Here is a 16,922-nt window from a genome sequence, read left to right as displayed (position 1 = left end):
GGGGTCTAACGGTGCCCGCCCCCGGCCCGGCCCGTTCTCGAGGGGCCGCAGCTCGGAGTGACCCTTGTGCCACTACGTCGCCGGCCTGTCGCTACGTCCGCGCGGGCGCCTCCCCTGCTGGGGTCCCTCGTCCCCCATCTCCGCTCCCGCCTTGGCTCAGCGCCAGGCTCCTGCCCGCCCTTGGGGCCTTGGTCGCGCTGTGTCCCTGCCTGGTGCCTCCTCCGTGCTTTACCTGCGGGTGAGCCTGGGCCCGGGGAGAAATGTGGGGCCCCTCCCAGCATGACGCAGAGATTGGCCTCCCCGCTGCCAGCCCTGGAGGTAGGGGAGTGCGGGGAACCAAGTCCCAGGGAGGTGATTTGGGGAAGGGCACGTGGAGCCTGTGGCTGAGCTGGGAATTCACCTAGGTCTCCTGAGTCCCAGTCCAGTGCCTTACCAACTAAACCAGGTGTTGGGCCAAGCAACCTCTGTAATCCGCTTCTCGAAAGCCGCTTATTTTCCAGTGCTGTCCTCCTCCAGTTATGAGCCTCCTTGTTATGTTGTAACCATCTAATTTACCCCTGAGTCCTGCATGGAGCGCCACGTGGTCAGACGCCTGGCCCACATGCAGCCCCTTTGTATTCAGAAACCTATGTGCAGCTTTACAGGAACAAGGTCTGACGCTGTAAGCTCCTCGAGACAGAGATATTGTCGTATGACATGTTTGAAAGTGCCTTGCGCACTTGGTAGCATATAAATGTGCGTTGTTGACTCCACTGTTGAAATAAATTGTGCTACTTAAAGGTCAAATTTTGTTTTTGGTTTTTTTTTTAAAGGATTTTTTTAAATGACCACCAATATATTGAACATGTAGTTTAGATGTAACTTTATCAAGAAGTTTACTTTATTGGGCAGGTCCATCGCTTCATAGAAAGACTGGAAGCTTTAAAGCAGGGGTGGGGAACCTATGGCTCGTGGGCCAGATGTGGCACTGCTTCATTTCATCCGGCCCGCGGCATGTCTTTGCGCTGTGGGCCAAAAGCCCCGAGCCTCAGCGCCCCCTTGCAGGGCTGGAGCTGTGAGCGCCAGCTCGCCCTGCTGCATAGGGGAAGCTAGGGTTGGCTCCAGCTTGCGGAAGCGACCAGCACATCCTTGCAGCCTTTAGGAGCAGGGGCAATCAGGGAAGCTCTGCGTGATGCCCCTGCCCCCAGTGCCAGCTCTGCAGCTCCCATTGGCCAGGAGCTGCAGGCATGGGCAGCACGCACCATGCAGAGCCCTTAGCTCCTCCACCTAGGGGCCAGACATGGTGACTGCTTCCAGGAGGAGCACGGAGCCAGGGCAGACAGGGAGCCTGCCTTTGCCCCGCTACACTGCCAACTGGGAGCTGCCTGAGGAAAGTACCACCTGGCCGGAGCCCCCAATCCAAACCCCCTGCCCCACGTCAGAACCCCCTCTGCACCCCAACCCCTGAGCCCCCTCCCACACCCAAACTCCCTCCTGGAGCCTGCACCAAACTTCCTCCTGCACCCCAGCCCTGAGCCCGCTCTCACATTCCAAACCCCTTGGCCCCAGCCCTGAGCCCCCTCCTGCACTCCAAACCACACATCCCCAGAGCCCACCCCCCCCCAGTCGATGGCCCCTGATAGAAAAATGGGTCCACACCCTTGCTTTAAAGCTTAACTACATGTTGATACTGCTTAAAGTGCAAGTGGTTGTGACACTTCAGATAAATTTCCCATGTCACATTATCTTTCTATAGTTTGTTTCGTCTTGTGTTTCTATTTAGGATGTTTTAATGGAAGTCAAACGTGTTATAGGTGGAATTGAAATAAAACAATCAAAATACAGGGCTAGCTTTGAACCTGGAAGTCTCCCACACTTTGTCACCAAAGAGAGATGTGATGATAGTTCTGTATTTCCAAATGATCTTACATTGGCTGCTCTTTGCAGTTCTTTAGGAGCAGCTAACTGGCAGATCCCCTTCTGTATGTTCACTGAGTCCTCATGAGTCCAGAGGTTTTGAGTTCTTCCTTATTAGTTGCTGAGACTGTGGCTTCCCTTCCAAAAATGAACAGTTGAAGAAGGTCGTAGAGGGGAAATTTCCTGTTACCTGCCGCAGTGTCCCAACATTGCAGATGGGAGGCACTCAGCTCCCCATCTAATCTACCAAGTTAATCAGCAGAGCAGTTCCAGTCCTGCCTTCAACTAGGAGGTAGAGGCAAAGATGGGAAACACAAAATGGAATCTAAAAACAAACAATTTCAAATTTAAAGCAGTTGGAGTTCTTTAGTTACATCTAAAACAATTCCTGGATTTAAAAAGTATGCGGTTAATACTGTGTGATAAAAAGTAATCCTGTTTTAATGAGCCATGTTCTCATTGCAACTTTTGGGAAACGTCACTGAAGTAACTGTCTTATGCTACTCATTTCTATTAACTTTATAACTCAACTTCTTTTTTCTCTATAGGTAATTCTGGAAACTATGGACATACTCTTTAGAATAAGAGGAGGCCTGGATCTTGCATTTCAGCTGGATACTGCTGATGGTGTGTCTATAAGAATATCATAGGATCACCTCATAGAAGTGTAAAGTCTGAATAGGAGAGAATTAACTAACCGCACTGGATATAATAATTTCGTTACCTGCTCACCAAATACTCAGGATTTCTCTCCAAACCCTAAAGGATCAGTGCATGATGATGATTTCATTTTTTTACTTCCCTTTCATGTTTCATTTCCTGACAACTTCCTCCCTTCCACTACACACCTTTTTTTTTTTTTTTTTTTTTAGTTTAAAGCAATACCAAAATCAGTAATTTTAGGTCTTCTTTTTTTTAATTTCCAAATTTATACCACTTATGGGATGTGTATTAGGATCATTTTTGACTTTCCCCACCCTTCCCTAAAATCTTTCTGAAACCCTGAAAATTGTTTTAAAGTGACAGTTGTTTACAATGAATTCAGGTACAGCAAAACTCCTGCAAGGTCGTCTATGCCACATAAGCTCCACCATAGGCCGTACAGGAAGAGGGTGTGTACTGAGCAGCCATTCAGAGGCTTCTGCACCCAAATATTTAGTTGCACAGGATTCTGCACCAATCCTAAATAAACTCACAAGTGGAGACCATTGGTAGGGCCACAGTGGCCTGCATGGAGGCTTCAAGCTCGTGGTCTGGAATAGAGGTGGTGAATGCATTCCGATGAAGCACAGTATTCTGTTTCTGGATTCCAGCCTCACCATCCCTTTTTTTAATTCCTCACACAAAGACTCATACTTGGACTTTGCTTAGAAAAGGGTAAATTTCACTGTCAGTGAAGCAGAACAAAAGTCCCAAATTATCTCAGTGCAGTGTACTTTGCAACTTAATATTCTTCTAATAAAGAACCTCCTTATGTATAGAAAAGTGGTCATGTGGCGAGAGTGAGGGCCTTCACTCAAGAAGGTTCCATTATATTTTTGTTTACACAGGTTGTGGTGTATTTTTATATACTTTAATTACTACAGATATCAGTCCCAGACTTTTAATGCAAAATACATTACATTGGTCTACAGTAACTTAATCATGTTTAAAAAAGGGGAAATGCATAGCTATGATTGCCTTTGCATAATTTGCTGCATTCTGAATTCTGGGTGACATAACAGGACTAGTCAAATATTGTTTTAATGTAAGGATTGCAGTATATATTTGCTCAGCATACAAGTAAAAATATGGTTTTTGTAATTGCCATTACTTCAGACTCAAAATGGAGATCTGAAAGTCAAACTATATTCTTTGTGGTTCATTCATAATCACCAGCAGTAAAGATTCCACAGAAGAAATTTTGCCTTCACCTACTACCTGTACAACCCTACTAAAGATAGTGAGGTTTCACAGGTGTAAATAAAGCTGGAATGTAGCTCTGCAGTTGGAAGGTAGGTCATGATTCTGCAAAGACTTAAGCATGTGTGTAACTTTATACTTGTGAGTAGTCCCACTAAAGTCTGTGAGTTATATACATACTTGAGTTTTTGCAGAATTTACTCACCTAAGCATATGTGCAAGTGTTTGCAGGATGGAGCCTTAGTTAACAATTATGGCTGTCAATCGCAGTTAACTCATTATTAATTAAAAAAAATTAATTGTGGTTAAAAAAATTAATTGTAGTTTTAATTGCACTGTTAAATAATAGAATACCAATTGAAATTTATTAAATATTTTGTATGTTTTTCTACATTTTTATATATATTGTAGTCTGTATTGTAATTGAAATCAGTGTATATTATTTTTATTACAAATATTTGCACTAAAAATTATAAACAAAATAAATAGTATTTTTCAATTCACCTCATTCAAGTATTGTAGTGCAGTCTCTTTGTCATGAAAATGCAACTTACAAATGTAGATTTTTTTGTTTGTTACATAACTGCACTCAAAAACAAAACAATGTAAGGCTTCAGAGCCTACAAGTCCACCCAGTCCTACTTCTTGTTCAGTCAATCGCTAAAACAACCAAGTTTGTTTATATTTACAAGAGATTGCATTACAGTACTTGTATTAGGTGAATTGAAAAATACTATTTTGTTTTTACAGTGAAAATATTTGTAATAAAAAATAAATATAAAGTGAGCACTGTGCACTTTATTCTGTGTTGTAATTGAAATCAATATATTAGAAAGTGTGGAAAATCTCCCAAAATATTTAAGTAAATTGTATTTTATTATTGTTTAACAATGTGATTAATCATGCTATTAATCTTGATTAATTTTTTTAATTGCATGATTAATTGCGATTAATTTTTTACATCGCTTGACAGCCCTATTAACAATGCTGTTTTTGATGTTTGAACCAGAATATAATCCAGCACAGTCTTCCCTAGCCATGTTGGCTCTGCAAGGGTAACAGAAGTAAAAGGCAATATTAAAGTTTTGTTCAAGCACTAGAGCAGGGGTGGCCAAACTGTGGCTCATAAGCCACATGCGGCTCTTTTATAAAATGCAGCTTGTGGATCCCTCCACATTCCCCTCTCCCGCTCCCCCATTCTGTGCCTTCCAGACTGGGGGAGAGCTCAAGGCTTCTGCCCTGTGGTGAGGTAGGGGCTTCTGGTACCTACTGGGGGGGAGGGGGAAGCACAATTTAAAGGTTCGTTCCCCACCCAACAACCTGAGTCACACCCACCAGGCACACTCCCCGTCTTACCCTCAGCACCCCCTCCCTGCAGCTCACAGGTATTAGCTCCTTGTGGAGAGGCAGCAGCAAGCAGTTGGGAGCTGCAGGGAGGGGTCGCTGCTTTAGCTCCGCAGGGAGAGGAAGCAGCAAACGCTGTCTCTGCAGCTCCCAGCTGTTTGTCACTGCCTCTCCCCATGGCTGCAGCTCACCAGCTCCAGCAGCTGCCATGAAGGGAAGGGGCCCTGCGGCACCATGTGACCAAGCAGGGCTAGCAAACCCTTGCAAAAATGGAGAGTGGGACATAACCCCACGTGTCCCCCCATGCGTCACCTCTGGCTTCTGCCCAGCAGGGAGGGGAGTCTCAGGGTTTCAACCCCATGTAGCACGCCTGCCAGGCTCAGTGCTGAAGCCCCAAGACCCTCCTCCCTGTAACGCTGAAGCCCTGAGCTTGAACAGGTACATCCTGGCTCTTAAACTTTTGAAGATTCTCGTATGCGGATCGGAGGGTCAGTAAGTTTGGCCACCCTGCACTAGAGTAAGCAGATATGATTTTTGTGTATAGTTGGAGTAGATCTGTAAAGTAAAAAGAAGCCAAATGAAATCCTGGCCCCATTGATTTCAGTGGAGTTTTGCCATTGACTACAGTGGGACCAGGATTTTTGATGATTATTTTCACATAGCCATTTGTCTGATCATAGCAACACTTCCTTTTTTTTCTTTTTCAAGGACAGAATTAAACATTTTAACTTTAAGTGTACATCTGGTAGCTGTAATAAAAGTTAGGGAATTATTTGAACAACACTAATTATATCCTTATTCTGTTTTAGAGACTTCAGCGAAAAAGGCAGTAAAGTATGTTTTCAGTGATCTGTCGACCAAACTGTCTTCAAATGTGCTGGTATTAAGAATTTGCCATAGTTCAGTGTATGTATGGCCTAACAGCAGTATGAACACAGTTCCATCAGAACTAACTGATAATTCTGTTTGTAAGGAGATAATACGATTTATTCGGTGAGTATATTTGAAACAATGGGAACATCATAATTTTTGTAATAAATTAATTTCATATTATTAGTTTCTCTCTGCTAATATTGCAGATTTGACCAAGAAGATGAGACTAAAAGAAAACTTGCAAAAAAGAAGGATAAAAAGTTCCAAGATACGGTATATATTCCACCCATATTAACAGCTTATAACAAATAAATGCTTTTTTCTCACAAGCTGATCCACATAAGCAAACCTTTGCATCCACAGAGAACGCCATTGAAGTCAACGGTGCTCTCTGCATGAATGCAAAGATCCACCTGCACAGATGAGCATGCAGAAGCAGGCCCATAGTCTTTAGTACTGTTAGATATCTTAGCTCAGTTATTTGTGTCTGGCCCCTGACACTGTTCAAAAATGATTCTTCCTTTCATCTGTCTCATTACATCTAATTGGGGTTGTGAAGAGCCTGTTTTGTTTTGGGGTTCTTAACTTTTGCTGTCCCTGGAGCCCCTTCACCTCCATGGGTCTTACGAATCTACTTTTTTCTTCTATCCCTTCTTGGTGCATGTATTGTTGGACATGTATTATTAGTGCATGTAACTGTCTTTATTCTTTTCAGCAGCAGATAGTAAATGTAGACCTTATGCTGGAAATGACATCTCCTTTGGCAGCTGTAGCCCCAGTCATTGAAAGGGAAAACAAGAGACACCACTACGTTAACTTGACCTTACCAATTGATGTTGTTGTATCTGTTTCTCCAGAAGAGCCATGGAGGAAGTAAGTATAATGTATCTTTGAGTTGTATTTTTGAGTTTGCTTTAGTTCTTTGTCTGTGCTTTCTAAATAAAATTGTGGATACTAAAGCTACATCAGCTTATAATTTAGCTATTTTTAATATAGGTGGAATATGGAATAAAATGGAAATCTTTTCAGAGAGTTTGAAAGCCCTCACAATAGATATTCCTTGGTTTAATGAGTGTGATCTTGTAACCATCCCCATTATCTATAGTGAATTCAAAGTTTATGATTAAGGCTATGATTTAATCACAGGTATTTTTAGTAAAAGTAATGGACAGGTCACAGGCAAGAAACAAAATTCATGGCCCGTGATCTGTCCATGACTTTTACTATAAATACCCATGATAACTAAATCTCTGCTCCTGGGGGTGCTCTGCTCCAGCAGTGGGGGCTGACTGCCCCCAGCGGCCCACTACTCCATGGCTCCTGGGGACCACTCTCCTGAGGGCCTCCGGGGCCGCTGCCCCTGCTGCCCCTGGGACTGCTGCTTCTTGGGCAGTCCCTGGGGTCACCCCCAGGACCAATGCTCAGGCAGTCCTTGGGGCCAGCCACACGGGCCACTGCTCGGGCAGTCCCCGGTGCCAGCTGCCCAGGGCCACACAAGCAGTGGCCAGTCCAGCCGGCCCCGGAAACTACCCAAGTGGCCAGCCCTGGTGACGTTGGCCCTGGGGCAGTCCCCAGCACTGGTGCTCAGGTGCTTCTTGGGGGGCCAACTGCCCGGGACCACCTGAGCAGCGACTGGTGTGGCTGACCCCATGGCTGCTCCAACAGCAACCGGTGAGGCTGGCCACAGGGCACCTGAGCGGCTGGCGCCAGGGAGAGCGCACCTGCCGCTCCAGCTGCAGAAGTCACAGAAAGTCACGGAATCCATGACTTCTATGACCTCCATGACATAATTGCAGCCTTATTTATGATGGATTAATATAACGGTATCCAATTTCTGTGTTGAAGTGGTAGTGGTATACTTACATTTTATTTCACACATAGGGTTTTATTATCATCTAGCATTATGTTATTTAATGTTCATTAGGGTTTTTGGAGCTAATCGGTGTTTAACATAATGTTTGATAATTATGCCAATTCTTTATCGGCACTCAAAAAGAAATGCAGATTGCTAGGAAAATATTCAAAAGATATTATATCAGTTTCTTTTAATTACAGTAAATACACACAGATACATGTGTGAGAGAGAGAGGAATGTTTGATAAATGCTTGTTGTCTCAGTACTGTGCTTAGGAAGTCACATATGCACCTGGACAGGCTGAGGTGGAAAACAATACAGAATTGATATCCACAGCACTCTTTCTTTGGGCTTGACCCTGCAAGGTGCTGAACACAGTGGCTGCAATCCAGAAAAGCATTTAGGCACATGCCTAACTTTATGCACATGAGTACTTCCAGTTCAGCTTGGGTGATTTGCTGAATTGAGGCCAGAATATGCAGTACTTTCCACGGTTGAGTCATTGGAGTGGAATCATCTTTGTACATATGAGTTGTGAGCAACACCTGACAAGACTCTGCTCACATCTGCTGGTATGGGTGGAAGGAGGGATAAGAGCAGCAGGTGCATTAAACTGGTTGCGGAGGTGGGTATGAGTGGGGAGAGGGGAACTTGTATACTATAACAACGAGGAGTCCTTGTGGCACCTTAGAGACTAACAAATTTATTTGGGCATAAGCTTTTGTGGGCTAAAACCCACTTCATCAGATTCATGGAGTGGAAAATACAGTAGCCCATTTCAAACAGTTGACAAGAAGGTGTGAGTGACAGTAGGGGAAAATTAAATTTTCCCATATTAATTTCTCCTTACTGTTACTCACGCCTTCTTGCTAACTGTTTGAAATAGGCCACCCTCATTACCACTACAAAAGTGATTTTTCCTCGCTTGGTATTCTACCGTTAATTGAATTGTCTCGTTAGCACTGACCCCCCCCACTTGGTAAGGCAACTCCCATCTTTTCATGTACTGTGTATTTATACCTGCTACTGTATTTTCCACTCCATGCATCTAATGAAGTGGGTTTTAGCCCACGAAAGCTTGTGCCCAAATAAATTTGTTAGTCTCTAAGGTGCCTCAAGGACTCCTCATTGCTTTTGCTGATACAGACTAACACGGCTACCACTCTGAAGCTTGTATAGCTATAAGAATGAGCCAGCATTGCTGGTGTTCTAGTTCTTAAATATTTTCCCTTATATCTCATAGTGTACGAAATCTCCTGGTGAATGCAATTCATAAGCAACTAACTGATATGGAAAGATGCATTTTGAAATATATGAAGGGAACATCTATTGTGGTACCTGAACAATTTCACTTCATGCTACCAGGAAAAAAGCACCTTGTAACAATTTCGTATCCTACAGGCATTTCAGATAATCAGCTAGAGACTTACAGAAAGGTAAAGTTAGCTGCTGTAGACCAAATATTGACAGAGCATGATTTGTAATTATGACCGAAACAGAATACTGAACATATATATATTTGGTTTGTTGAAACATATTTTTAAAGTGTTCATCAGGCACTTTTCTTCATAAACAGACATTTATGGTTATTTGTATAAGAGAACCTAAATGGATTTATACAGGAATTTATTAATTAAAATAGTGAGGGTCTCCATTTACATGTACTTGTATAAGGATTGTTCAGTTCTCTCAGTTTAATTGTGTTTTCACTCAGTTGCCAGATGGTGTTTAAGAGATTATATTTACAAAAAGAATAGAATTTGCTCAAAATGTGAGCTCATTTTCTTTAATTTCTAATAATATGTCAGATAGACAAATTGTTTCATATTTCTTTATTCTCAGTACTATTTAACATTGTGTATTATTTTCATAAAATTAATCTCTTTTTGATTGCACTTTTTGCCGTACATTCTATTTGTAATTGAGGCCCCAGTCCTGAAAAGAGCTCCCAGCCCATGCTGAGTCCTGTTCACTTCAATAAGTCTCTGCATAGGCATAAGGGTCTACCTGCATAGAGTTCTTTGCAGTACTGGCATGTTAGTGTTAAACACGTACATTCAATATTGATTATTCTAGAGGTTTTAGTGTGTAACAATTTCTAGACTGCTATATTAAAAACAATATTGGTTATGAAAACTTCACTACCATTTGGAGTAATTTTTTTAAAGAAACTTGAATTATTCTCTTGTTTGTTATCCCTTCATTTTGATTCTGACTTACATATAGGAATTACATGAACTGTTCCATCTGCCCTCTGATAGACCATATTTAAGAAGAGCGAATGCTTATCGCTTTCCAGATGAACCATATAAAGATGGCTATCTCAGAAATCCACACATATACCTCAATCCACCTGTCATAGAGGCTGGTATGGTAAGTTTCACTTGAGGCATTTATAGGAGAATGCTTCTTTTACATAAATATTGTTGATAATCACAAATCACATCATAAGAACATAAGAGGAGACTAAGGGGGGATATGATAGAGGTATATAAAATCATGAGTAGTGTTGAGAAAGTGAATAGGGAAAAGTTACTTACTTGTTCCCATAATATAAGAACTAGGGGCCACCAAATGACATTAATGGGTAGCAGGTTTAAAGCAAATGAAAGGAAGTTCTTCTTCACTCAGCACACAGTCAACCTGTGGAACTCCGTGCCTGAGGAGGTTGCGAAGGCTAGGACTATAACAGGGTTTAAAAGAGAACTGGATAAATTCATGGAGGTTAAGTCCAAGAAATGGTGTCCCTAGCCTCTGTTTGTCGGAGAGTGGAGATGGATGGCAGGAGAGAGATCACTAGATCATTACCTGTTAGGTTCACTGCCTCTGGGGCACTTGGCATTGGCCACTGTCGGTAGACAGGATACTGGGCTTGATGGACCTTTGGTCTGACCCAGTATGGCCATTCTTATATTCTTATGTTAAATCTGATGTCATACCCAATGCTACATTTCCATTTCATGTAGTCGTCATGGTAGCCTTTTTATTTGACTAAAATCTCTGACTGTATGTGAAACAACTACTGAAAGCTAAAAATAAATAAGGCAGGGAAATTAATCCAGGCTCTCATTCTTTGCCCACCCTTTCTAGAGATGCTGTTATCTCTAGATAGGTTGACAAGTTTCACAAGTTGGAACCTGGAAGCTCAGTTCTTTTCAGTCATAGGAGAAATTAATTTTATTTTTAAAATATTTAGAAACTGTGGACTTAACTGCAGCGAGCTAAAGCTATAGACAAACATTTCAGTGTGAGTGTACCCTTACAAGCCATTTTGACAGCTACAGCTGAACCACAACAGTCAAAGGATTTGGTCTTCAAAAGTCTCTGCCAACATTCTCAAACTAAAGTCTACAAAATGAAACACTTTGAGAACCAAGCAATGAAGAGAGTTTGTGAAACAATCTCTCTCAGACAAAGTGGTCTGTAGAATGAAAAAGCTGGAGAACCTTCGGCCTTTATCATGGATTCTCAGGATGAGATTCGTGACCACCCCATCCTTTCTCATACTGTTAAATGGAGATGGATCCGAGTTGGAGGAAAGTGGAGGTCTTTGGGTGATTCTGGTGTAGAAAAGAAGATCCCAAATATGGAAAAAGTTGAGAACTTCAGGTCTGTGCTCATGCTTCATAATCTTCTCTGTCTGGTAGGACCTTATAGCACCAATCTTAATTGAGGGACTATGTTGCTGATTGTTCTGTGATGACAGGTGAGAGTCTCAAGAATGGCACTGGTAATCTTCATGAATTATAATCTTGAGAGAAGTTTGTGGGGGGGACTGTGGCTCTTTAATTCTCTTCCTTGTCTCACCCCTTCTCTTTAGATACACCTAAACGTGTCATTAAAATCCTTCAGGGAAAGACTCAAGACTGACTTTTATTTCCATTGTCATTTTGATGTCTAGTAGTAGAGAGTGATGTGGGGTTTGTTAGTGTCTTTAGATCTGCTCTGGCAAAATGTTAGGGTACAGTTCTCTGTTTTTAATTCTGTTATTGCTTTTATTATTAATTTTGGTATGTGGATGGCACTTTACGGATATAAGACCAGGTCCTGGCCTCAGAAACTGTACAGTCTAAATGGATACTGCAAAAAATAATGGTATGACACCTCAGGCAGTGAAGGGGAAGAGACAACATTAAAAGAAAGGGACTAAGTATTGCATTTACCTTTTCATTAAGGTGTTCCAGAGGCCTTTGGATAGGGATAAATAAAATTATTATAATGTATTATTGATAGTACAGATCTTGCTGTTAGAATAAGAGTTTTCTAAAACTGTATCTCTACAGCTGTGTCTGTAGCTCCCTCCTGCTTCTCTGTTGCTCCTACTGCTATAGTATGCTGCTTTGGCTGTAGAAACTGCTGTGAGTAGTACTGTAATAATAGGGAGAGGACAAAGGATTAAAAGCAGCTACCAGGAGGGGTCAGGGAAAAAAAAAAAGCCATGCCCTCTTGCAACTTCTATGGGGATATACTATAGAGTTTTAGAATCCGTGCTATGTACAGTAGTTTCCAGTATTGATACAGAATAACTCTATCAGGTCAAATTTGCCCCAAATTTAGGTTATTGTTTAAAAAATAAATTTAAATTATTGATAACTTAGTTAAGGAAATAAGGGGTTTTAGAATATTGGATATTGGTGTGCCTCCAACATTGATTTTTTTTTTCAGTGGTATCTAATGTCTGTTGACAAGGAAATTGTTTGCATTTCCTCTAATACAATTAGATTTAATTACAATAATTAGGAGATAAGGGGTTTTAGAATATTGGATATTGGTGTGCCTCCAACATTGATTTTTTTTTTTCAGTAACATATAATATCTGTTGGCAAGTAAATTGTTTGCCTTCCTCTAATATAATTAGATTTAACATCCCTGTAGCAGGGACACCACCACCGCAGCCCAACATGGTAGCATTTAATTTCAGAAAGGGGAACTACACAAAACTGAGGAAGTTAGTTAAACAGAAATTAAAAGGTGCCAAAAGTGAAATCCCTGCAAGCTGCATGGAAATCTTTTAAAGACCACATAATAGAGGCTTAACTTAAATGTATACCTCAAATTAAAAAATATAGTTAGAGAACCAAAAAAGTGCAACCGTCGCTAAACAACAAAGTAAAAGAAGCAGATTAACATGATTTGTTGGGGAAGAGTCAACATGGTTTTTGTAAAGGGAAATCATGCCTCACCAATCTACTAGAATTCTTTGAGGGGGTCAACAAGCATGTCAACAAGCATAAGGGTGATCCAGTGGATAGAGTGTACTTAGATTTTCAGAAAGCCTTTGACAAGGTCCCCTCACCAAAGGCTATTAAGCAAAGTAAGCTGTAATGGGATAAGAGGGAAGGTCCTATTATGGATTGGTAACTGGTTAAAAGATAGGAAACAAAGAGTAAGAATAAATGGTCAGTTTTCAGAATGGAGAGAGGTAAATAGTGGTGTCCCGCAGGAGTCACAGTCAAAAAAGCGAACAGAATGTTGGGAATCATCAAGAAAGGGATAGATAATAAGACAGAAAATATCATATTGCCACTCTATAAATCCATGGTACTGCCACACCTTGAATACTGCATGCAGATGTGGTTGCCCCATCTCAAAAAAGATATATTGGAATTGGAAAAGGTTCAGAAAAGGGCAACAAAAATTATTAGGGGGATAGAACGGCTTCTGTATGAGGAGAGATTAATAAGACTGGGATTTTTCAGCTTGGAAAAGAGGCGACTAAGGGGGGATATGATAGAGGTTTATAAAATCATGAGTGGTATAGAAAAAGTAAATAAGGAAGTATTATTTACTCCTTCTCATAATATAAGAACAAGGGGTCACCAAATGAAATTAATAGATAGGTTTAAAACAAACACAAGCAAGTATTTTTTCATGCAGCGCACTGTCAGTCTCTGGAACTCATTGCCAGATGGTGTTGTGAAGGCCAATACTGTAATGGGGGTTCAAAGGGAGCTAGATAGATTCATGGAAGATAGGTCCATCAATGGCTATTAGGATGGGCAGGAATGGTGTCCCTAGCCTCTGTTTGCCAGAAGCTGGGATTGGGTGACAGGGCATGAATCTCTTGATGATAACCTCTTTGTTCATTCCCTTTGGGGCACCTGCCATTAGCCACTGTCAGAGGACAGGATACTGGTCTTGATGGACCTTTGGTCTGACCCAGTATGGCCGTTCTTATGTTCTTACGACAGTGGTCTGATAGCCATTCCTCTGCATGGGGCTGCACATTCAAGCAAGTGATCTAATTGGCTTAATATCTAGATGTTACTGTGACCTGTTAATTTCATTCACAATGATTCAATCAACACTGCATTTGGCACCCATACTCTAGCTAGATCATGATCCTAACTGTCTGTACCACCACTTCACTGGCCTCTAGGATTTGCTATTTGAATTCATCCCCTAACATGAGACATCAATATGCCAGGTAAAACATTCTGACTGTGTCCCTGAATTTACAGAAAATTGCTTACAAGTCCAGTGACAAGATATCACTGATTCAGTTTAAAAAGCTGACAACTGAATTATAAAAATGCACTTTAAGAATTTCTCCCTTGTTGTTTAAAAAAACCAAACAAACCAAAACCTTCAAGTTATGTCTTGGCTATGGGGAAGCAAGAAGTCTCACAGCTATTTCATGAATCGTAATCAATCATTTGAAAACTAACAAACTGCAAGTGTCAAAATCAAATAATAAATATTCAGCTTCTGAGACAACAGCTCCTGAGATAGAGATGTTTTTTTTTTTTTGTCTTTTTCTGCTCAGGTGTATTTGGTACATGGTGTATATAGTTATCATCATTATATGCAGGATCGAATAGATGATAATGGCTGGGGATGTGCGTACCGGTCTCTGCAGACTATCTGTTCATGGTTCAAGCATCAGGGTTACACAGAGAAATCTATACCTACACACAAGGAGATTCAACAGGTACAGGACAAAAAAACAGACTGCATTTCATGTGTATTTACTGTATTCCTCTTGAAAAATCAATTAATGCTGTAGAACTAATTAAAAGTACTATTCCATTGATTTTAACATGCTCTATGGAATAAACTCTTTTTTTAAAAAAAAAACCCTAATTTAATCCGTTCATAGTTACTATTCACATTTATCTGTAAGACTTCTGAAGTATCACTTCTAGAACATTTTGTTGTAATGGATTCTGTTTCCAGTTATGTACATTAAATGACTGATGTTAAAATAGTTTCCCCTTTCTTCAAAAGAGTTTCATGAAATAAGATTTTTATTATAAGTTCTTTTGGTTGGTAGTCTCTTGGAATCTCAAATCATAACACAGACAAAATACACACTCACAATGTTTACCAAATGTGAGAGATTTGGGGGCCCAATCCAATTCCGAGCTGGATGAGGCCCCAGATTAATAAGGACTGATTTATTCCTTTCTTATTTGGCAGATGTTGTGTGTGCATGAGCGTGAGGGTATTTTTCTCTTTGTAATGTTCCAGAAATTAACATTCTCTTCTTTGTGAGAGGTGTGCATGTGTGTCTTATATGTTTAGTTATGTTAGTACCATTGGAGAAACAATGCATGTTTGGTTAGCGCATTCTGTACATCAGCAGAAACTCTCAACTTTTATCTTTAGTGTCTTGTGAAAATAGTGTTTTGGGTTATATTTATTTATTTAACCAATTTGACAGCATCGCGATTTTGAAAGTGTTTATACTGTACAATAATACTTATACTGGGCTTTCGATCTGAATCTTTATCAGATTATAAAATGTTGACTGTTAACCCACTTGAGAATGAAATTGATTCAGTTCAGATGTCAGAAATAAAATCAAAACATACATAATTTTCAGTATTTTATGTATAGAAATAGAATTTGAATAAAGTCAGACAGTGAATGTAAAATAAAAAATCTGAAGAGTTGTAGATTAAATATACAGTTAAGATTTTAAAATCAAATTGTAATTGGCAATATGCACAGAATTTCTAATATATTATATATCAGAGGAGTAGCCATGTTAGTCTGGATCTGTAAAAGTGACAAAGAGTCCTTTGGCACCTTATCGACTAACAGACATATTGGAGCATAAGCTTTTGTGGTTGAATATCCACTTCGTCAGATGCATGTAGTGGAAATTCCAGAGGCAGGTATAAATATGCAAGCAAGAATCAGGCTAGGGATAACGAGGTTAGTTCAGTCAGGGAGGATGAGGCCCTCTTCTAGTAGTTCAGGTGTGAACACCAAGGAAGGAGAAACTGCAAATACCCTCCTAACAGATATAAGCATGTTGAAAGGAGTTCCAGGAAGTGTGTTAAATGTAAACAAGAAGTTAGATCCAATATATAACTAGTATTTGTGTGAAATATTTGCCGGTAGAGCTATTCTAATTTTTCAAAATTTAATAAAATAGTAATATTTCTTCAAGCTACATTTAGTGACATTTATTTCCCAGCTGGTGTTTGAGAAAAGAAAATGTTTCCAACATGGACAGAAAAAATGTTAACATTTTTAAACAGGATCTTTTGTTTCATTTAATATTCAGTCATACCTGTATTCAGTAAATGTGTGCCTGCTTTTGACAAGTTAGGTTCCAGAAATATTATACTGTATGTGAATTAAGTGAATATTATAGATAGAAACTGTAAAAATGTCCATTACATACTGTTTCTTTTTTTCTTTATGGGATGTGTGTTACAAAGGCACTAGTTGATGTTGGAGACAAACCAGCTGCATTTGTTGGGTCGCGGCAGTGGATTGGCTCTATTGAGGTACAACTTGTATTGAACCAGTTATTAGGAATAACTTCAAAAATACTGTTTGTCAGGTAAGAATGAATATTTGTTAATTTTGTGTCTCCGTGATTAATTCTTTATTGGGGGAAAGTGTTGTGGTGAAGAATGGATCACTTAAGAGACTATTAGTAGTAATAGGATATTAACCCCAATCCTGCAAGGACCTTCTGCTGGTGGCCCCTTCACCCAGCCCCACTGAAGTAAGGCACAGGCACAGGGGATCTGTCTGTGCAGAGCTCTTTGCAGGATTGGGTCTAAGTTTTGTTTATAAATTGTATAGTCAATTG

At 40.5% G+C, this 16,922-nt stretch overlaps 1 protein-coding gene across 6 annotated transcripts in view; it reads left to right on the top strand.

Annotated features, from left to right (window-relative positions):
• UFSP2 (UFM1 specific peptidase 2) overlaps positions 1-16,922 on the top strand; it is a 29,702-nt gene that overhangs the window by 315 nt on the left and 12,465 nt on the right. For 2 of the 6 annotated variants that reach the window (XM_073341843.1, XM_073341848.2), the window contains exons 1-9: positions 242-318; positions 2,445-2,523; positions 5,952-6,135; positions 6,222-6,288; positions 6,731-6,888; positions 9,114-9,306; positions 10,097-10,243; positions 14,637-14,801; positions 16,543-16,667. In XM_073341843.1, coding sequence (XP_073197944.1) covers positions 280-318; positions 2,445-2,523; positions 5,952-6,135; positions 6,222-6,288; positions 6,731-6,888; positions 9,114-9,306; positions 10,097-10,243; positions 14,637-14,801; positions 16,543-16,667 — 1,157 coding nt within the window. In that variant the 5' untranslated portion in view covers positions 242-279. The other 4 variants (XM_073341849.1, XM_073341845.1, XM_073341847.1 and 1 more) reach the window with 4 other exon arrangements.

This window comes from Lepidochelys kempii, chromosome 4, assembly GCF_965140285.1.
Source record: "Lepidochelys kempii isolate rLepKem1 chromosome 4, rLepKem1.hap1, whole genome shotgun sequence".
NCBI classification, from domain to species: Eukaryota; Metazoa; Chordata; order Testudines; family Cheloniidae; genus Lepidochelys; species Lepidochelys kempii.
The sequence above is the reverse complement of the archived record's forward strand: the minus strand, read 5'-3'. Positions and strand labels throughout refer to the sequence as shown.